This window comes from Mustela nivalis (genome assembly GCF_964662115.1).
Source record: "Mustela nivalis genome assembly, chromosome: 11".
In the NCBI taxonomy this organism is placed as follows: Eukaryota; Metazoa; Chordata; class Mammalia; order Carnivora; family Mustelidae; genus Mustela; species Mustela nivalis.
Genome location: NC_139030.1, coordinates 49,294,518 through 49,317,643, shown reverse-complemented (window position 1 = coordinate 49,317,643; position 23,126 = coordinate 49,294,518). Strand labels below are relative to the sequence as shown.

At 34.5% G+C, this 23,126-nt stretch overlaps 1 protein-coding gene across 1 annotated transcript in view; it reads right to left on the bottom strand.

Annotated features, from left to right (window-relative positions):
• FASTKD1 (FAST kinase domains 1) overlaps window positions 1-23,126 on the bottom strand; it is a 55,028-nt gene that overhangs the window by 30,089 nt on the left and 1,813 nt on the right. Inside the window, exons 2-7 of the mRNA XM_082689197.1 lie at window positions 21,800-22,317; window positions 19,718-19,783; window positions 6,076-6,201; window positions 3,730-4,128; window positions 1,448-1,558; window positions 291-422 (exon numbers count right to left, since the gene is read on the bottom strand). Of these exons, the coding sequence (XP_082545323.1) occupies window positions 291-422; window positions 1,448-1,558; window positions 3,730-4,128; window positions 6,076-6,201; window positions 19,718-19,783; window positions 21,800-22,134 (1,169 nt within the window). The 5' untranslated portion in view covers window positions 22,135-22,317. The remainder of the gene's footprint in view (window positions 1-290; window positions 423-1,447; window positions 1,559-3,729; window positions 4,129-6,075; window positions 6,202-19,717; window positions 19,784-21,799; window positions 22,318-23,126) is intronic.

Below are 23,126 nucleotides of genomic sequence, written 5' to 3'. Positions count from 1 at the left end.
TGTTCCCAAATGGAGTTTTGCCTTGTTGGGCAGCTCCAGTCTTCATAGTTACTGTATTCCTGCAGGAAAGGAAAATGCCTTGGTTTTTTTAATGTTATTCATCGCCAGGAAACTCATTGCCTTACTGGCTTCAACTGGCAGAACATGCACGGGGAAAGAGAAGTGTGTTAACATTTTAAGTAATATGCCACTTAATTCTAACTCCAAAAGTTCCAACAACTCTCCACATAATTAAACAGAACAAATATTGAGTCTAGATTGTAAAATAAACACTTTGATTTTAACCTTACCTACGCAGTAATTCTCTGAGTTTCACAAAAAGCTCTTTACTTTGAAAATGTAGAAAAATCAATGCTTGAGTTATCTTCAATAACTCTACTGGTTTATAGTTATCCAAATGTTTACACAGGATGGAAGCAATTCTAAAAAGAATGAGAAAACATATATTACAATCAATTCATTCATTTAGGTCTTAAATATTTACTGAAGAGTTCTTTCATGCCAGACATGCTCTGTGCCAAAGAAACAGCAATGAATGAAATAAGTTTTTCTGCTCTTCAAGATCAGTCTCAAAATGGTGACAGACATGTAAACAATTAAAATAGAATGATAAAAGAGCTACCAATAAAGTGTGAATGAAATAATATTTAATTATTAATAGCAAGAGGGGAGAAAAGCATGAAGTTTCACTTTCTAAATTAAAAAAATTTCAGAACAGCCATTAAATTCCACATTTTCCCTGCAAAGAAATCTTTACCAAGAGTTATTAACAATTATCAAAACTGATTTTCTCCCTTAATTCACTTGCTCTCTAATGGAATGGATTAAATGCTATGAGGGAGTATGCTGGAATAAATGGGGCAGAATGAATACCTTAAAAAGGATCATATAATAGATAATAAAACATTAAGTATATATAATCTTAACTATGTATTTTTCTTCTTAAATTTCTTTTTAAAAAAGACAATATATGGCAGTATGATTTGCTAAGAGGGAGTATGCTGGAATAAATGGGGCAGAATGAATACCTTAAAAAGGATCATATAATAGATAATAAAACATTAAGTATATATAATCTTAACTATATATTTTTCTTCTTAAATTTCTTTTTAAAAAAGACAATATATGGCAGTATGATTTCAAGGAAACTGTGGTGTGAACCAATTCAACTTCACATAGATGCTCTCCACTTCCCTAGATTATGATGCTCTACTTGAAAATAACAGCAGCAGCAAATGAAATGAAAAATGTTATATAAATGATTTAAAAACCTTTATTTTTAAAAATGAACTATACAGATAATAAAAAAATGCTCTAAGTGTTAATTCCTTATTTCTTCAAAATCAACAGATAGATTATAGGAAAAAAACCATAATGCATCCCCAAGAAAAATAGTTACTTATGGATGACAAGCAAAGGTAACACCATGAATTTCAGGAAAGACTACTTTTTAATCAGATGTGAATTTCGGCTTTCCATCTCTTCCATTGCTCCCATGACTGCTAGGGCCTGCTGGCTGGTTAGCTCCTCTGACATCAATAATAGAGTTGATTTAAGTCTAGAAGTAAAGAAAAATGTTTTTATGTTGAAAAACTGATGACTAGCTTATAAAAAGTTCTTTTTAAAAACAAGTTCGTAGGTAGGGTGCCTGGGTGGCTCAGTAGGTTAAGCAGCTGCCTTTGGCTCAGGTCATAATTCGAGGGTACTGGGATAAAGCCTCATGTGGGGCTCCCTGCTCAGCAGGGAGCCTTCATCTTCCTTTCTCTCTGCCTCTGTCAATCCCCTTGCTCATTCTATCTCTAATAAATAAAATCTTAAAAAAAAATAAAATAAGTTATTAGGTAATGAATAGAAAAGAAGTACAAACAAAAACTGAATTCAATATGCAGTATCAATTTTCTCCCCACGTGATAGGGGATAATACAAATGATTGAATAAAAAAAAAATACACCATTTTTATCAAAGGAATTAAGGCTTCAGTATGCTCTAATCTTAAACTGTCTCTTAAAGAAATATAGACAAAAGGTTTTTAACTTGATACTCAAATAAGGTCATAATGATTATAAAATACAATTCAGTGAAATTATTCAGTACTACAGAGCTAAAGAACTAAAAACTAACATTCTAACGATATCCCAATTATCTTAAATTGAGTAAGATCTAATCAGAAAGTCAATACACCTGCATATTAACAGAAATTTCATACACTAAATACTTGCTGTGACACTATAAAATGAAAGTTTAAAAAGACAATCCATTCTTAAACCACCCAAGGTAGTGCATACACTAATACAAGTAACTATATTTAATTTTATCTTTTAGAATAATTTCTTTTTTAATATTTTATTTATTTGAGACAAAGAGAGAGCACACAACCATGGGGAGCAGCAGAGGGAGAAGGAGAAGCAGGCTCCCACTGAGCAGGGAGCCCAGTGCAGGTGGGGCTCCACCCCATGACCCCAGGATCACAATGTGAGTAGAAGGCAGACACTTAAACAACTGCCACCCAGGTGCCCCTATACAGTAATTTAGAAAACAAGCCCAAAACATAAAATCTGAAGGTAATAGGATAAATTAATTTTCTGTTCATACTGGATAGCTCTACACCATCATTTTCAACAACCTTATCAAACATTTCAAACCCAGCTTCTACTCAAAGCTTTTCCCAGTCATTTATGTCCACATTTTTCTCTCATTTTCCTATCTACTATTTCTATCACTAATTTGAGTACCTATTTGTAACAGTACTGCAATATCATGGTATTTACACATTTTAATTATATATACATTTCTATCCTCCTGGTTGGAATATAAATTCCTTGAAGGCAGGGAGCCAGTTAAATTCAACTCTTGTACTGCTTTAGCATATGAGATTCCAACAGTACTTGGTGGCAATAAATAAATAAATTCAATAAAATCTCTTTAAGTAGTCATCTTGTTCCCATCTTGATACAATCTCTTAAAATGTATCCTTAAATATCTTTATATAACTCAAAGGACACAAAAATAAAACTCTCCGTGAATCTTTGGTAAGAGAGTAATGATATAGATAACCTCTATTATACAACGTTTGGAATCCCTGCTTAACTGAATCTACCAATCATACTTATTTCTTTACTCATACTTAGGAATCATACATTAATTTAATGTTAGCCCATCTTTATATCCCAAACAATTCTATCTACATCAATATCTGGTAAAACTGGGAATTTTTAAAAGATAGGGAAAAGAAGAAATTCACTCCAACCCGATAAGGGAACATTTACCAAGGTGCTTAAACAATCTATGACTTTGATGATGAATATGAAGACAACAAAGAACAGAATGGTCCATTGTTAGGACTATTATAATTATAATTCTGAATATTCTACACCCCATACTAGAGGTGGGAAAGTCTTATATCTGTGTGTAGTGTCAGTCCTCTGGCCCAGGAAGGGAGAATAAAAACACTTAAATGGCATTCTCTAGAGAGAATATCCATCTCCCTATCCCTTCTTATGTTGGCCACCACCATGGAGTTATTGGTCCTTTCTCAGAATTTAACAGTAAATTGAGTTTGAGATGTAAATTAAAACAATCAGAAGGGATCAAAGAGCAGACATAAGAGATTATCCTCCCTTCCAGAGCTGCATGGGGTAATATATGTGCCTTCCAGAACTTCAAGGTCTAAGCTTGCGAGGTTCCATTCAATTACAACAAGAAAAGTAAAGCAATTTTAACTGAACTTACTGTTTCTTTTCTTCAGGTCCTGCAATGGGTCCCAGTGCTACAAACAGTTTTACAAAGCCATCAGGGTGATCAAACAGAGGAATCATTTCAGTTAGCCTCTTTTTAGCCATTTTAATAAATTCAAAACTATGAAACTGTAAAGAGTGATATAGACTAAGTATTTTACTGATGGAATCCAAATCAAGGTCGTTCATATTGCTTAAAAACACTTCATTACACCTTTCTAATAGTGGGTAATAACTATATCTAATATTTCGAAGAAATATTACTATTCTTCTTGCAACGTTGACCTGAGAAGAATCTATGGTATCAAAAAGATGTTCTGTTTTGTTCACTAATTGTTCCCGAAAACGCTGTGATATTAAAGAAGATATGCTGACCATCAATACAGACAAGGACCTAAAAAGGAAAAAGATGCAAAAATTTTCACCTTATTTAAGAATAAAGAACAATCCTAAGACTAAATGATTCGATATGGAAAAGAACTAGTTAAAATATTACAGGTTTTATACCACAGAATTTTGCCTTTATATATTCTTATGGGGCCTCCTAGTAATCAAATGTAGATTTTTAAAAATTTGCAATAATATCTTTTGTTAAGTGTACATAATATCTCATTCTATAGATAACTACCTTGAAGGAAAATATTTTAGTGAAATTCACTCAGAAATCACTTTGGACCAATAGCCCATGAATGCAACATTAAAAATCTCAATTTTTATTTTTGGCAATAGACTTCACTTTGTTTGTTACTCCTTTCTCTTTGTATCTGTAACTTACTAATAAAAATCTTGGCAAAATATTTCTCACTAATAAATGATTTCATATTTTTTAATGTCTTATGCTAGGCAGATAGTAATATATGACAGTAAGTACTGAATATAACATAGCATTTACTATTTCTTCACTAAAAAATACTTTTAGGAAACATAAATCACTCCTCCAGGCATTGAGGGAGACATCAAAATTACAAAGGTGAGGTCCCTGCTTTCAAAACACAGATCTTACATAATACAAAAATCAGAAAACCACAAATACAAGAATGTACCCATAATGGATAAGAAATGCAAAATGGAAAAGGTATATAACAAATGCTCAAGGATGATAATTATAAAACATCTACAGAAAAAATGTAAACTATCTCAACCCTTACGACAAGGGGACTGTTTGCATTTATTTTTGTTTCCAAATTTCTTCAACCTTTTTAATAAAACAAATATATTTTTAAAACCCAGTTGTATAATACTTTGACTTCTCGACTCAAGTGTTTGATGTTAATATTAAGCAACATTAATTGGTAACTTAGTATTGCTATTTCATTTAACCATTAAGCCTCTGAAATGATTTTTTTAATTTTATGTATATTTGTAATTGCAGTTTAGAGTAGGGAAATATCCAAAGATTTTATTAGATTCTCAAAGGGGCCTACAAGAATTTTTTAAAGTTAAAAAAATTTACACTGATTTTTATTTTCTCTGCTTTTACAAGCTACGTTGCTCTATGTTTATAAAAATATATATATAACATAAAACTTACCATTTTAAGCATTTTAAGTATACAGTTCAGTGGTATTAAGTATATTCACATTATTCTACAATCATTACTACTATCCACCTGCCGAACTTCCTCATCTTCTCAAAAACTCCTTACCCATTTAAACAGTAACTCTCAATTCTTCACGCCTGTTAGCCCCTAGCAATAGCCATTTTACTTTCTGCTTTTATGAATGTGACTACTCTGGGAGCTCATTTAAGTGGAGTCATACAATATTTGTCCTTTTGTGTTTGGCTTAGCATAATGTCACCCATGTTGTAGCATGCATCAGAATTTCTTTCCTTTTTAAGGCTGGATAATATCCCATTGTAGCTATATATCACATTTTGATTATTCATTCATCTATCAATGAACATTTAGGTTATTTCCACCTTTTGACTATTACAACTAAAGCTGCTATGAACACTGAAGTATGCTACAGACTAAACTGTCCCCTCACAAAACTCCATATATTAAAGTCCTAGCCCTGGATGTGACTGTATTTGGAGACAGGGTCTTTAGGATGGTAATTAAAGTTAAATGAGGTCACTGGGAGCAGCAAACTTTTAAGCTTTTACAGTAAAGTAAAATCTCAAATATTTCACAGATTTCAACAATATCATGTTCTGTTTTAATACTTTATCTCCAATTCCCACAGCAACATTGCAAAGAAGATTCCAAAGTAGTACTCTTTTATAGATAACAATACTAAAGTTTCAAGAGATTAAAGTCACATAGGAAGTAAGTGGAAAATCTAAGTGTATATGCATCCAAAGCCCAGATCTATCATATATTTACCTTAAGTACATTTACCTTAAGTCCTCTATGGTTTCCAGGTTCTTATGTACAATAGCGGCTATTTTTCCCATTAGTGGACTGAAATACAAATGTTGACTTGCTAGGCAAGAGGAAAATTTTGACAGGACATTAATATCAAACCTATTAAAGGAAATATACAAAGGATATCATTACTATTTACTTTCACTTAAAACACAATATACAATTATAAATTAATTTATATAATTATAAATTATAAATTAATTAAACACAATACAATTATAAAATAAAAAGTCATTCATCTATCAATGAACATTCAGAAGTATTAATATACTAATACATTACTAACATAAAAGGAATATTTTTAAAATATTGATGTTTTTTACTATTATAAAAGTATAAAAGCTAACAATTAAAAAGCCAGATACTATTGGAAGATTTTTTAAAGGGAAAAATCAGTTCAAACTATTCGAATCATTAATCTATTCATTTTTTGAGGTGACAGATCAATTTCAACATAAGATTCTACATTAACAAAACAACCACTACTATAACAAGACTGTGAATTTTTCTATAGGAAAAATGATTCCATTTCTTCAACAAGAAAATGGCAAGACAAAAGAAAAGGAAGGAGAATTGTTATAGATTTTTAAAAAAAAGAAAAAAAGAACTCAGAATTCACTAAACAGGCATAAAGGAGTCCACAGGAGCATAATATGTTAATAGCAAAAAACTTGAAACAATCTAAATATCTATTAAAAATACACTGGATAAATTGTACTTATTCATAAAATGCCACACAACAATAAAAAAAAAAAACAGCTGAATCATTTAAATCATGGAGGAATCTTTAAAACAAATACATGCTAATTACCCTTCCTAGAGTCCTTAATATAGTGTTAACCCATAATGTGTCCTAGTTGAATCATTCCAAATTATGTTTACATAACATTTATAAACATTTTAACAAAATATTGGTTAATAGCTAATGTAGTAACAAAAAATTAACATAATAGGCCACAGCAACCAAGAAAACCATGAGTTAATGTTATTTTATGATACTACTAAAAATTCTACATAGGAAATATAATTCGAGTTTTTTTTTTTTTTTTTTAAGGGCAAATCATTCATTTATTGTTTAAAGATCGCAAGACAACATCTGGATTTCTGTAGCACAATTTAAATGTTTTACTTTTCTGATAAAGCAGAGTATAATAGAAAAAACTATAATTCGAGTTTTAAAAATTTTTAAATATTATCAATATGAAAAAATGAAAGTATCACTAAAAATAAAAAACATCATATAGAATAAAATCTTCTAAGCTATTTTGAAATGAAAAAGTAAAAAGAAATGCCTGGTTGACTGGAAAGTACAACTGTAATTTGAAATTGAACTATTTAACAGAAAAACAAAAAAAAAGCATCTATTTTACAACTGATTTGTTCATGCAGCACAATATACATAACAATGCTGCTTTAAAGAACAATTTTTAAAATTTGAGCTATTGGCAACAATGACCAAATTTAATCCAAAAATCCATTTTGGACTGCTCACAAAAGAAATAAGGTATCTCTCCTTACTGCGCACAAAAGAATTAAGATATTTCTTCTTTCTCTCAAAAAAATTTAGTTACAGATAAAGAGAATGCAAAAATGGTGAAGAGAAGACAGATGGGTTTAGGTCACAAGACTTACTAGAATCATAATTCAGTAAACGTAGAATTTCTCAAGCCAGAGAACTGTTTGATCCTATTTAATTTAATCTAGTACATAACAACAAAGGCCTAAAGGACTCACCCATATATAACTACAGTTTTAAGAATGTGTCATGGTTTATACTTTAAGAAGCCATATGTTGAAAGGCTTAAGATGGAGTAATAATAACCAGTGTTGAGCCTGCTCCTCTCTGTCTACAGGTGAAATCCTGTTGTTTCTTCTGCACCTTAGTCAATCCTTTCCTTTCTGCCCTAGGTTTCTACTTGGTTTAGGAGAGATGTTCTATGTTTTGTTGGTTTTGTTTTTTCATCCCCATTTCCTACTTTGGCCACTCCCCCACCCACACCCACACACACACACACACCACTTCCCTTGTGGTAACCATCTGTTTGTTCTCCATAACTAACAGTCTATTTCTTGGTTTGTCTCTTCTTTCTTTCTTTTCCCTTTGCTCATTTGTTTTGTTTCTTAAATTCCACATATGAGTGAGAGTATATGTTATTTGTCTTTCTCTTATTTCACTTAGCATTATACTCCTTAGCTTCATCCATGTTGTTGTAAATGGTAAGATTTCATTCTTTTTAAAAACTGAATAATATTCTATCATTTAAAGGTACTGTATCTTCTTCAGCCACCCACCTATTGCACAGCTTCCATAGTTTGACTATTGTAAATAAAGGGGCTATAAACATTGGAGTGTATGTATCCCTTTGAATTGGTGTTCTTACATTTTGGGGGTAAATACCCAGTAGTGCCAATACTGGATCATAGGGTAGCTCTATTTTTAACTTTTTGAGGAAACTCCATACTGTTTTCCACAGTAAAATGCACAAGTTTACATTCCCACCAACAGTGCAAGAGGGCTCCTCATTCTCCAAATCCTCAACAACACCTGTTTCTTGTGTTGTTGATTTTAGCCATTCTGACAGGTGTGAGGAATTATCTCATTGTAGTTTTGATTTGCATTTCCACAATGATGAGTGATGTTGAGCATCTTTTCATGTGTCTGTTAGCCATCTGGATGTCTTCTTTGAAGAAATGTCTGTTCATGTCTTTGCCCATTTTTAATTAGGTTATTTGTTTTTGGTGTGTTCAATTGTATCAGTTCTTTATTTATTTTGGATACTAACTCTTTATGGGATATGTCCTTTGCAAATATCTTCTCCCACTCAGTAAGCTGCCTTTTAGTTTTGGTGATTATTTCCTTTACTATGCAAAAGCTTTTTTTTTTTTTTTTAAGAATTTATTTATTTATTCGACAGAGAGAAATCACAAGTAGGCAGAGAGGCAGGCAGAGAGAGGAGGGAAGCAGGCTCCCCACTGAGCAGAGAGCCCGATGTGGGGCTCTATCCCAGGACCCTGAGATCATGACCTGAGTCAAAGGCAGAGGCTTTAACCCACTGAGCCACCCAGGCGCCCCTATGCGAAAGCTTTTTATTTTGATACAGTCCCAATAGTTTCTTTTATTTTCCCTGACTCAGGAGATGTATCTAGAAAAATGATGGTATGACCACTGTCAGAGAAATTACTGGCTATGCTCTCTTCAAGGATTTATATGGTTTCAGGTTTCACATTTAGGTCTTTAATCCATTTTGAGTTAATTTTGGTGTATGGTAAAAAAAAAAAAAAAAAAGGTGTTTCTGTCTGTTGGACAGACTGTCTTTTGCCCATTTGATATTGATTCCTCCTTTGTCAAATATTAATTGGCCATGTAACTGTGGGCTTATTTTGTTATATTCCATTGATCTGTCTAGTTTTATGCCAGTACCATATTGTTTTAATTACTACTGCTTTATCATATAACTTGAAATCTGAAATTGTGATACCTTCAGTTTTGTTTTTCTTTTTCAAGATTGCTTTGGCTATTAGAGGTCTTCTGTAGCTCCATACAAATTTTAGGATTGTGTGTTCTGGTTCTGTGAAAAATGCTGTTGATATCTGATAGGGATTGCATTAAGTCTGTAGACTGCTTTGGCTAGTACAGACATTTTTACCAATATTTGTTCTTCCAATCCATGAACATGAATGTCTTTCCTTTTTTTACATTATTGATGGAGTCTTTTTTTTTTCTTAATATTTCACTTATTTATTTGACAGAGAGAGAGAGAGAGATCACAAGTAGGCAGAGAGGCAGGCAGAGAGAGAGGGGGGAAGCAGGCTCCCTCCTGAGGGGCTCAATCCCAGGACCTTGAGATCACGACCTGAGCCAAAGGCAGAGGCCCAACCCACTGAGCCACCCAGGCACCCCACATTATTGATGGAGTCTTTAAGGTTTTTCTATATTTAGTATCATGTCATCTGCAAATTTTGAGAGTTTTACTGCTTCCTTTAAATTTGGAAGCTTTTTATTTCTTTATGTTGGCTAACTGCTGTAGCTACGACTTCCAGTAGTATGCTGAATAAAGGTGGTGTTGTCTTGTCCTGACCTTAGGGGAAAAGGTCTCAGTTTTTCACTCTTGAGAATGATGTTGGCTATGGGTTTTTCATATAAAGTTTTTTTGATGTTGGGCTTTGTTGCCTCTAGACCTAATTTGCAGAGGATTTTGATCATGAATGGATGTTGTACCTTGTCAAATGCTTTTTCTAAATCTAATGAAGTGGCCAGTTTTTATCCTTTCTTCTACTGGTGATGTATCACATTGATTATTTTGTGAATATTAAACCACCCTTGTATTCCTAGAATAAATCCCACTTGATTGTGACATATTATTTTTTAATGTATTATTGATCCAATTTGCTATTATTTCATTGAGGATTTTTGCATTTATATGCATTAGAGATGCTGGCCTGTAGTTCCCTTTTTTGGTGGTGTCTTTATCTGATTTTGGTATCAGTGTTGACACTGGCCTCATGGAATGAATTTGGAAGGTTTCCTTCCTCTTCTATTTTGTGTAATAGTTTGAGAGTAATAGATATTAACTCTACTTTAAATGTTTAGTGGAATTCGCTTGTGAAGGCATTTGGTCCTGGACTTCTGATTTTTATTTTTTTGATTAACTGATTCAGTTTCATTGCTGGTAATCAGTCTGTTCAATTTTTTTATTTCCTCCTGCTTTAGTTTTGGTAAGTTATATGTTTCTAAGAATTTATTCATTTCTTCTAAGTTGTCCAATTTGTTGGCATATAGGCTTTCATATTATAGTTGTCTGTATTTCTGTGGTGTTGGTACTCTTTTTAAAACATTTTATTCATTTTACAGAGAGACAGAGAGCATGAGCAATGGGATGGCAGAGGGGAAGGGAGAGAGAGAATCCTAAACAGACTCCCTGCTAATCACGGAGTCTGACACAGAGCTCAATCCAAGAACCATGATATCTTGACCTAAGCCAAAAACCCAAGACTTGGACACTTAAGTGACTGAGCCACCCAAACACTACCTGTGGTGTTGGTTGTTATTTCTTCTTTTTCATTAGTGATTTTATTTGGGTTCTCTCTCTCTTTTGCTCGCTCTCTCTGATAACTCCAGCTAGAGGTTTATCAATATTATCAATCTTTCCAAAAAACACATTCCTGGTTTCATTGACCTTTCTATTGTATATTTTAGTTTCTATATCATTTATTTCCGATCTAACCTTCATTATTTCCTTCCTTTTGCTCAGTATGGGTTTTGTTTGTTCTTCTTTTTCTAACTTCTTTAGGTGTAAGGTTACATTGTTTGAGATTTTTCTTGCTTCTTGATGTCAGCCTGTATTACTATAAACTTCCCTCAAGACTTCTGCTGCATCCCAAAGATCTTGGAAACTTGGCTTTTAATTTTCATTTGGTTCAATGTTATTTTTGATTTATTTGACTTCTTGGTTCATCAATTCATTATTTAGTAACATGTATTTGTGCTCTTTGTGTTCATGTATTTTGCTCTTTGTGTTCCATGGTTTTCATTTTATTTTTTATCGAGGTGTAATTGACATTTGTCATTACATTAGTTTCAGTATGAATTTACATTTATTGATATTTGTATATGAATTAATATTTATATACACTGTGAAATGATTCCCCCAGTAAGTCCAGTTTACTCTTGTTATCATATAAAGTTACATAATAATATGTAACATAATATCATTGACTAAGATCACCATGTTGTACATTGCAACCCTATGACTTGTGACTGGAAATTTGTACCTCCTGCCCACCACCTTCTCTTATTTTGCCCATCTTCCAACTACACTCCCCTCTGGCAACCATCAATCTATTCTCTGCCTTTGTAAGTTTTCTTTTGTTCACTCATTTTTTTTAATTTCCATATATAAATGAAATCATATTGTCTTTGTCTGATTTATTTCACTTGGCCTAATATCCACAATGTCCCTCCATGTGTTTACAAATGGTAAGATTTCATTCTTTATTATGGCTGGGTAATATTATATGTATGTGTTCATGTATGCACAAACACCACATCTTTATCCATTCATCCATTGGTGGACACTCTGGTTGTTTCCATATCTTGAATATTATCAATGATGCTGCCATGAACATACATTTTTTTTTAGTATTTTTATTTACTTTGGATAAATACCCAGAAGTGGACTTATTGGATCATATGGTGATTCTGTTTTTAGTTTTTGTGGTAACTCCATAATGTCTTCCACAGTGACTCTACCAATTTATATTCCCACCAATAGTGAAAGAGGGCTCCCTTTTCCTCAAATCCTCACCAACACTTGTTACTTCTTGTCTTTTTGATAATGGCCATTCTAACAATAGTGAGATGATACCTCACAGTGGTTCTGATTTGCAATTCCAATATTAGTGATGTTAGGAATATTTTCATGTGCCCATTGGCCATCTGTGTCTTCTTTGGAAGATGATCTATTCAGGTTCTCTATCCATGTTAATTAATTAATCAGATTGTTGTTGTTATTGAGTTGTAGGAGTTCTCCATATATTTTGGATATTAACCCCTATTCAGATATATGATTTGCAAAGATCTCTTCCCATTCAGTAGGTTGCCTTTTTATTTTGTTGATGATTTTCTTCACTGTGCAAAAGTTTTTTAGTTTAATGTAGTCTACTAGGCTTATTTTGCTTTTGTTGACATTGCCCTTGGCCTTTATGATGATGAGGGGCATTCCCTATCTACCAACTTTGTAGAGAGTTTGCTTTGTTTTCTTTATCATAAATAGTTGTTAAATTGTGTCAAATGCTTTTTCTGCATCTATTGAGATGTTCATATAATTTTTATCCTCCAGTTCATTAATGTGGTGTATTGATTGATTTGTGGATGTTCAACCATCCTTGCATCCTTGGAATAAATCTCACTTGACAATGGTATATGATCTTTTTAATGTATTATTAAATTTGGCCTGCTAATATTTTGTTCAGGATTTTTACATCTATTTCATTAGGGATCTGACTTGTAATTTTCTTTTTCTACAGTGTCCTTGTCTGCTTTTGGTATTGAAGTAATGCTGGCCTTGTAAAATGAGTTTGGAAGGGTTCCCTCCTCTTCAGATTTCTGGGAGAGCTTGAAAAGAATAGGAATTAAATCCTCTTTGAAAGTTTGGTAGGGGCACCTGGGTGGCTCAGTGGGTTAAAGCCTCTGCCTTCGGCTCAGGTTGTGATCCCAGGGTCCTGGGATCGAGCCCCGCATCGGGCTCTCTGCTCATCGGGGAGCCTGCTTCCTCCTCTCTCTCTCTGCCTGCCTCTCTGCCTACTTGTGATCTCTGTCAAATAAATAAATAAAAATCTTTAAAAAAAAAAAAAAGAAAAAGAAAGTCTGGTAGAATTCACCACTGAAACTGTCTTCTCCTGGACTCCTGTTTGTTGGGAGTTTTCAAAATTCATTCATTCATTCATTCATTCATTTTATTTTATTGTGTTATGTTAGTGACCATACAGTACATCATTGGTTTTTGAACAAACAGTGTTCCATGATTCACTGTTTGCATATAACATCCAGTGCTCCATACAATCCATGCCCTCCTTAATACTCATCATGAGGCTTACCCATCTCCCTAGACCCCTCCCTTCTAAAACCTTCAGTTTGTTTTCCCGAGTCCATAGTCTCTCATGGTTCGTCTCCCACTCTGTTGGGAGTTTTTTGATTACTGATTCAATCTCCTTGCTAGTAATTGGTCATTATTTAGTCTTGGAAGACTGTTTCTAGGAACTTACCATTTCTTCTAAGTTGTCCAATTTATTGGCCTCTCACTAGCCTTTGTATTATTTTGGTATCAGTTATAATGTTCCCTCTTTCATTTCAGATTTCATTTATTTAAGTTCTTTTTCCTAGTAAATAGTTAAAGGTTTATCAACTGTTTACTTTTTCAAAAAACCAGCTTAGTTTCATTGATCTTTTCCTTTTTTTCTTTTTAAGATTTTATTTATTTGAGAGACAGAGTGCACAAGTGGGCCAGGGCTGGGGGAAAAGGAGAGGGAGGCTTCCCACTGAGTGGGGAGCCCGATGTGGGGCTCAATCCCAGGACCCCAAGATCATGACCTGAGTCAAAGGCAGATGCTTAACCACCTGAACCACCTAGGTGACCCTCACTGGTCTTTTCTATTTTCTCTCTAGTCTATTTTTTTATTTGAGAGAGAGAGAGAGAGAGGGCAAGCATGCGTACAAGTTGGGGGGGGGCAGAGAAGGAGGGAGCGAGAAAGAATCTCAAACTGACTCCATACTGAGAGCAGAGCCCAATTGGGACTCAATCTCATAACCCTGAGATCACGACCTGAGCTGAAACCAAGAGTCAAACACTTAGCCAACCAAGCCACACAGGTGCCCCTTTTTAGTCTCTACGTCATTTATTTCTTCTCTGACCTTTGTTATTTCCTTCCTTCTACTAACTTTGGGCTTCCTTTGCTCTTTGATTTCTAGTTCCTTTAGGTAGAAAGTTGGATTATTTCAGATTTTACTTGTTTCCTGAAGTAGGTCTCTATCACTACAAACTTCCCTGTTAGAAATGCTTTTGCTGCAGATTTTGGAAAGCTATATTTTCATTTTCATTTATCAAGGTATTTTTTTAATTTCTCCTTCAGTTTCTTTTTTTTTTAAAGATTTTATTTATTTATTTGACAGAGATCACAAGTAGGCAGAGAGGCAGGCAGAGAGAGGGGAGGAAGCAGGCTCCCCACTGAGCAGAAAGCCTGATGTGGGGCTCAATCCCAGGACCCTGAGATCATGATCTGAGCCAAAGGCAGAGGCCCTAACCCACTGAGCCACCCAGGCACCTTTCTCCTTCAATTTCTTAATTGATCCATTGGTTGTCTGGTGGCATGTTGTTAAATATCTACATATTTGTAATTTTTCCAGGTTTTTTAGTGATTGATTTCCACTGTCATATCACTGTGGTCTTAAAAGATGCTTGAGAGGGTTTCAATCTTCCAAAATTTCTTGAGACTTGTTTTGTAGCCAAACATATTATTAATCCTGGAGAATGTTCCACTTGAGAGGAATATGTATTCTGCTGCTTTTTGGTAGAATGTTCCACATATACCTAAATTCATCTGGCCTGACGTGTTTTAAGGCTGATGTTTCCTTATTATTCCTGTATGCATTGATGTAAGTGGGATATTGAAGGCCCTTATTATCATTGGATTGCTGTCAATTTCTCTCTTTAGATCTGTTAATATTGCTTTATACTTCTAGGTGCCCCTATGTTGGGTGCATAAATATTTACAAATGTTGTATCTTCTTGCTAGATTGAGTCCTTTATCATTATGTGATGCCCACCTTTTTCTTTTATTAGTCTATTTTAAGTCTACTTTGTCTGATGTAAGAATAGCTACCCCAGCTTCCTTTTGGTTTCCATTTGCATGAAACAACTTTTTCCATTTCTTCACTTTTAACCTGTATGTGTCAATACATCTGAGGGGAGCCTCTTATAGGCAGCATATAGATGGATCTTGCTTTTTTTTTTTTTTTAATCCATTCAGCCACTCTATATCTTTTGATTGAAGAATTTAGTCCATTTTGGAGGGTTGGGGGTTTGCTCTTTTCATCAAAACATTATTAAATGAATAACCATATGTGGCCTGAGCTGTATATGAGCTATTGAAGGCTTACGTCCTTAGCTAAAACCAGGAAAACTGCTTCCCCTTCCTCATGTTCACAGAGCAGCTAGTGTTCATAGTTGTGCAGCCTTATGGCCTGCAAAAGGGGTAGGTATCCAAAGGCAAGATTCTGCTGAACTGAAATGGAGCCAGCCAGGGATGAGGGCACTGAGACAACCCCTCTAGGTGGTGATCTTGTGCTCTGAAGACAGATGGGGAACATGAAGGTTCTTTTCTGGCTAGGATGTGGCACATAATTGATGGAAAAGAAAGGCAGAGAGGCTGGGGAAGAGAGATCGGAATTGCTCTTTATTGACCTAGTAGTAGGTTCTGCAGTAGAGCCCCATCAGGTTTAAGGGCATTTTTTCTTTTTCGTCTTTCTGCAACTTCTCCTACGGCTTAAGCTGCCATGCCTGCAACCTAGCATCCATTTCCCCTGACAGCAGTACAATTCATCTTGCAAACTTCTCCCTTTGGGCTTTTCTTCGAACCTAGCCTTTCACTGGAAGTGCAGGGGAGTCATCTGTCTAGGACCAGTTTGGGAACTCAAGGGGCCTATAGCCAGAGGGGTTGGCAGCCAGGCTCTGCCTGGGTGGAGAAAGAGTCTGGTGAGGATTCAGCCCAGCCTCCAGTCCCCCAGTTCTCCCTAGACTGGCACTCAATGGAGTTCTTACTGGCTGCTCACCAGAGCCACCGCTCTGCCATGCAGTTCAGGACACCTAAAGCAACTCTGCTGAGGCCACAGAGCTAGAAGTGGGCGTCAGTCCATTTATGTTTAAAATAATTATAGATGGGTATCTACTCATTGTCATTTTGTTATCTGTTTTCTGGCTGTAGTTCTTTACTTTCATATGTTTCTTGTCACCAATTGGCCTTTCTTTTCAACTTGAAGTACCTTTAATGTCTTAAAAGTCTAGTTGAGTAGTGGTGAACTTGTTCAGTTTTTGTTTGTCTGGAAAACTTTCTCTCCTTCAATTGTGAATGATAACCTTCTCAGGTATAGTCTTGGTTAGAAGTTTTTTTGCTTTCAGCACTCTGAATGTATCACATGACTCCCCTCTGACTTGCAAAGTTTCTGCTGAAAAACCTGATAAGAATCTTGGGCTTGGGGGGAAGAGGGAGGGTCCCTTGTACAAAACAAGCTGTTTTTCTCTTGCTACTTTTAAGATTCTCTAACTTTTGATGTTTTAATTATAATGTGTCTTGGTGTGAATCTCTTGGGTTCACCTTATTTGGAACTCTTTGGGACTCCTAGATCTAAATGTCTGTTTCCTTCCCCAGGTTAGTGAAGTTTTCAGCTATTATTTCTTCCAATAAGTTTTCTATCCCTCTCTCCTCTCTTTCTGGGACACCTATGATGAGAACATTATTTCACATGATGTTGTCCCATGGCCCCCATGAGCTAATTCAACTTTTTTTCTTGCTGCTGTTTGAGTGAGTTCCACTCCCGTCTCAGCCACTAATCCTTTCTTCTGGTTCATCTAGTCTGCTGTTGAACCTGTTTTATGTCTTTCAGTTTAGTTATTATATTCTTCAGTTCCATGACTTCTGTTTATATTTTCTTATGTTTTCCATTTCTTTTTTTTTTTTTTAATTTATTTATTTTGAGAGAGAGACAGTGAGAGAGAACATGAGCGAGGAGGTCAGAGGGAGAAGCAGACTCCCCATGGAGCTGGGAGCCCGATGTGGGACTCGATCCCGGGACTCCAGGATCATGACCTGAGCCAAAGGCAGTCGTCCAACCAACTGAGCCACCCAGGCGCCCTTTCCATTTCTTTTTTAAAGTTTTGTGTTTATCCATGCTTCTCCTGAGATCAGTGAGCATCTTTATGACCATGACCTTGAACTCTTTGTCAGGTAAATTACTTACTTGTGTTTCATTAAGGTTTTTTCAGGGGTTTTATCTTCTTTCATTTAGAACATATTCCTTTGTTTTCTCATTTTTCTTTGGCTTTTGGTGTCTGTTCCTATGTATTAGACAACATACCTATCTCTTCAGTCTTGAAGGAGTGGTCACAGGAAGACTGGGACATTACAATCTGCTTATCTGTATAGTGCTTTGTGGGTATTATAATGCCTGCCAAGAACTCTCTGATTTGTTCAGTCCTATGGGTCCCAGAAACATAAGCCTGCCTGGACACTAGAGGCAGGTGTTTAAAGGGTCTTCCCTCTATGGACTGCCATACTTGCCAGCCTTGGCAGGGCCAAGGAGGAGCACCAGGCCAAGACAAAGCTGCCTACCATCTTTAGCAGTTTGGGGCTGCGGGGAGCCGAGTCAGGGCAAGTTGGTCCAATAGGATTGGTGGGGCAGAGTCACAGAAGAACAAAAGACAGGGCAAACAGCTTTTATAAGGTAAAGGGAGAATGCAAAAATAGCACATGCCAGTTCTGGTGCTAGCAAGGTACAAGAGTGGAGAAATGGTGCCCACCAGTGTGCCTCTAGACACAGAGAGAATTCCAATAGACCCCTGTCCTTCTAGCAGGCACTTAAAGCTTACCCAGTGAATCCATCACATATGGCTGAGGCACTTCCAAACTGCTATTCTTGTGCTGGGTCCCAGGACAAGTAAGTCTGTGTGTGAGCACTTTCAGAGCACAGTCCCCACAACCCTTGGTGTAAGCCCCATTGGTTTTCAAAGCCATACATTTGAGAGCTCATCTCTGTGGTATAGGTCCCAGGAGTTGGGATTCCTGATGTGTGGCACAAACCCCTCACTCCTCAGGGATAGATCCCTCCCTCTTTCGAATCACTGAGTAGGGAGTGGGGTTCTTGGTGAGAACAAGGCTCCACTTCTCCTACCTATCTCAAGATGGCCTTGGATCATTTGTTGTGGAAGAGTTGTTCAGCCAGTCCTTAGGTCCTTTCTGAGACAGTTGTTCCCTAGGTATCTGGAGATTTGGTGTGTACTTGGTAGAGTGAGTAGGGTCTTTCTGTGCCACCATCTTGAACCACCTCTCTTTTCTGTAGTTTTTAAATCCTCCTTTCTCTTTCCCACTTTGATTTTCTCTTTTTTCACTAACATTTGTTATACTCCACTAATAATGGATATAGGCTATCCTGAATCACTATGTTAAAAAGGGATGAGGCTATGCAAAATTTTCAGAAATAGCTAAACATTTTCCAAAATAAGGTCTGTTATTATCTCCCCCACTTTTTTTTAATAAATGGGAGTTTCTCACATATTCCTATATAGTATATATAAGAAAATTTTGAATAGAATAGACTTCTCTATACTCATAAGAACACCCTGGACAAATTTTACATTTTCTAGTTCATTACTGATTATGGCAACATGTTACAAATATAGCTATGTACAGGAAAGAGATCTGATCATATTCCCAGCAGTAGACTTGAAAACTTCTAAGTCACCTATGAGCCATGTCCACTGTCTCTCCATAAAGAAGAAGTAATAAATAAGCACCTGCAAATGCTGCTAAACAATGTTAAATAGTTTTCCTTTCTAGTAAACTGGTGTCTTCTTTTCTTGCTTATCACTCATAGAATCTTTTCTTTTTTTTCTTTCTTTTTTTTTGTTTTTAAGTGAACTCTACTCCCAATCTACGCTCAAACTCACAATGCCAAGATCAAGAATTTCATGCTCTACCAATTAAGTCAGCCAAGCACCTTGAATCTTTTTTTCTGAAGCAGAATCTTCCAGAAAAGAAGATTCAAAAATCCAAATAGCTGTTACTGCACCTTACTTATATTTTGCTTAATTATATATGTGGAAAAGCACATTGTTCCCACTCTTAAAGAGCAAATATTCGTGTTTTCTTTCTCTCTTTAGGAAAATACACATTCCTTATTATTTTCCTTTACATAATCAAAAAATCCTCAACCTAAATGGGTTTACTTTTTTTTTTTCAGTGAAGCTTAACAGGTAGGCAGCAGCACCCCATTCTTTATAAGATTTTACTGAGCTAACCTTGAATAGGATAACTGTCATCTAAGATGATGAAATAGAGTACTTGCCTTTCCAGTCTTCTCCATGCTTCTGTAACTAGCACTGCAACCAGGTCATGGGCCTCAGTAGCACACCTTGATAAAATCAAGAGAAAATCATTTTCCATACATAAACACTTTTAAATTATTTAAAACAATTACGCAAGTAAGAACGCAAAAGTGAACCTCAAGTTATTCTACTCTTATGCAGTCCTTATTTATGGTTCACTCCCATTTTTTTTTATTCATTCATTTTTTTCATTCATTCATTTTTTCATTTCATTTTTTTCATTTTTCATTCTTTTTAATATTTTGTTTCATTGAGGGACGCCTGGGTGGCTCAGTTGGTTGAGCAGCTGCCTTCGGCTCAGGTCATGATCCCAGCGTCCTGGGATCGAGTCCCGCATCGGGCTCCTTGCTCCGCGGGGAGTCTGCTTCTCCCTCTGACTCTGCCTTCCACTCTGTCTGCCTGTGCTCGCTCTTGCTCGCTCTCTCTCTGACAAATAAATAAATAAAATCTTAAAAAAATATATTTTGTTTCATTGATACAATATAATAAACATCTACATTTTATCCCATGCCTCTCTCATTCTTTTGTCCGTTCAGTGCCTTCCACTGAACAATGAAAATGTTCAATGATACATATTATGTTAAAAGTATATATAATATATATATTAATTTTCTGATTGCAAAAATATTTTTATAGGAGAGAGTTCATAAAATAAAGAAAAACGTGATAGGTCTGTACTCATTAATAGCCACCATCATTAATTTGGAGCATTTCATTCCAGTTATCTTTCTTACACATATATGAAATACACATATTTCTTTTACACTTTTATATCCTGCCTTTTCAATAAGTTAACATTATATTAGGGACATTTGCTCATGACATATTGTTCACAACAATTTTTAAACATTGTATTCTATTCCCTTATGTGAATATATCATTTAAACACACAACTACTTTTAGAATTTTCGTTTTTCAATATTACAAATAATGCTGAGGTGAGTATCAATGTACAATAACCTTTACATATATCTCAGATTACTTTCTTAGGATAAATCCTAGAAGCAAAATTATTGGATCCAGGATATTTTTATAGTTTTTGATATATATTATACCACCACAACATATAAGAGTCCCTCTTCCAGTATATCTTCATTAACAATGAATACTTTCTATATAACTAACCACATATACTGTATTTTGTAGGTATAAAAATCTTTTTTTTTTCAATATCTTTATAATGTTAAGGTTATATAAGTTTGTCTCCTAAAAATCAAGGACTTTCAGGTTGAGTCATAAAGCAAAACTAAGCTACATATTGTTTCTAAAACTCAAAAACAAAAAATATATTCTATTTTTGAAATCCCTCCATTATTAAAATATGACCTAGGAGGGAAACGTAGAAATATAGTTTTTAGACAAATCATCACCAAGCAGTATTTCTCCATCTGCCTAATAGACATGAGTCTTCTGAAGTATTTTACAAAATGTTTTATGGTTAAGTAAGTCTGGAAACTGACCTTATTTATAATATAATGTATTTATAATATATATTAATATATTAAAGGCTCTGAAAGGTCCTGCAAAAAAAAAAGACTTGTTTAATTTTGTCTTATTCATCATTTTCCAAGTTAACATGACCACTGAGAAAACAAATGTATACTGATATACAGGTTGGATAATTCTGTGAGAAAACTGCTGTTTTTCCATGAATAAGGCTAAGAAACAAACTTATTGCAACTTTTGTGTGTTATTTTTGTCTTACACATCTGCCAAATACTTTATTTAGAAAATCCAGTTCTTCTAAAGGCTGGATTCCCTTGCAAACAATGTAAAATTTCTTTTTTTGTTGTTAATGTTTTCCCAGCTTTCCTGAATTTGATTAACAAATAAAAATTGTACATATTTAGGTTGCACAACAGGATATTTGATATACATATATCATATAAAATCAAAGAATATCTTCTAAACATCTTAAAAGTATTAGATGATCAGGAAAACTATCTATAGAAAAAAAGCAGTTTTTCATTTTAAAGAGATTTTTAGAAAATTAAAATATAAACTACAGTGATTTCTATAAAATCTAAAAGCACATTACTTACTGTTGTGTGATATACAACACATTCACTAGCGTATCATCATTCATGAATTCCATTTCACTTGTAGCTAAACTATGAAGAGTAAGAAATTGGGGATGGTCTCTGATACATTCAGCATTTTTGAAAAAGCTGGTCTTCTGCTTTTGAAACCGCCAAAGTATATTCAGTGCACATTCCACTTGTTTTTCTGAAAGTATGGCTTTGTTTTTTCCAATAAGATCTAATACTTGCTCTTCATCTGTACATGTAATCATCTGGCTAATTAGTGGTTTACAACTGCAGGTTCGAAATTGAAACACTCTCCGAGAGAACGGAAAAACTGCTCTTAGACGAAGCATATTTACAAACAACCAGTCTAAAAGAAAGGTAATTTTTCATTTACATCACAAATTTTCTTAGGTCACAAAAACCATCTGCGACTAGTAGTCAGGTGCAACATGCTGATTAGAAGATAACTATTTTTCCTTCATGTATTTTGCTTCCGTTATGACAACTCCAAATCCCATTCCAACATGCAGTTTCTGTAAAAGGATTGGTTTAACATGGTTATGCTAGTATTATTAATACCAAACTAGTTCCAAAATTCAAATTAAAGTCATAAGCTTTTTCTGCTTTAACTAGAGGCTTTGTTCTAGTCTGAAGCAAACAGCAGGATTTGGTCTGAAACTAAGTGTCCATGAAAAGGGACTTCTTTCTGCACTCCATTTAAAAAAATATTTGTTAAATCTAACATATATATATATATATATATAAACTATATATATCTAGATATACATATATATAGATATACATATATATAGATATGTATATGTATATCTAGATATATATAGTTTTATATATTTATATCTAGATATATCTAGATATCTTTTTGCTATACTCAGAAACATCTTTTTAAACAAATAAGTCAAACTATTTGCAATAAATAATCACCTTTAACATTTTTACAAGGAACAGCCATTCAGAGCCATACACTTTTTGAAAAAATTTTTATTTTTTTCTGGACTATCAGTGCAGGGTCAACAGTGACACCCTGTGTAAATGATTATATATCGATAGATAGATATATCTAGATATAGATATATATATAGTTTTATATATATGTTAGATTTAACAATTTTTTTTACATTTTTCTATATCTTTTTTCTGTATCTATATATAGATATAGAAAATATTTTTCTATATCTATATATAGATGTGTGACCATATATATGTGACCACATATATATGTGACCTATATATATATATGACCATAAAAGCAGAAGGGAAAAAAATCCTATACTCAGAAACATCTTTTTAAACAAATAAGTCAAACTATTTGCAATAAATAATC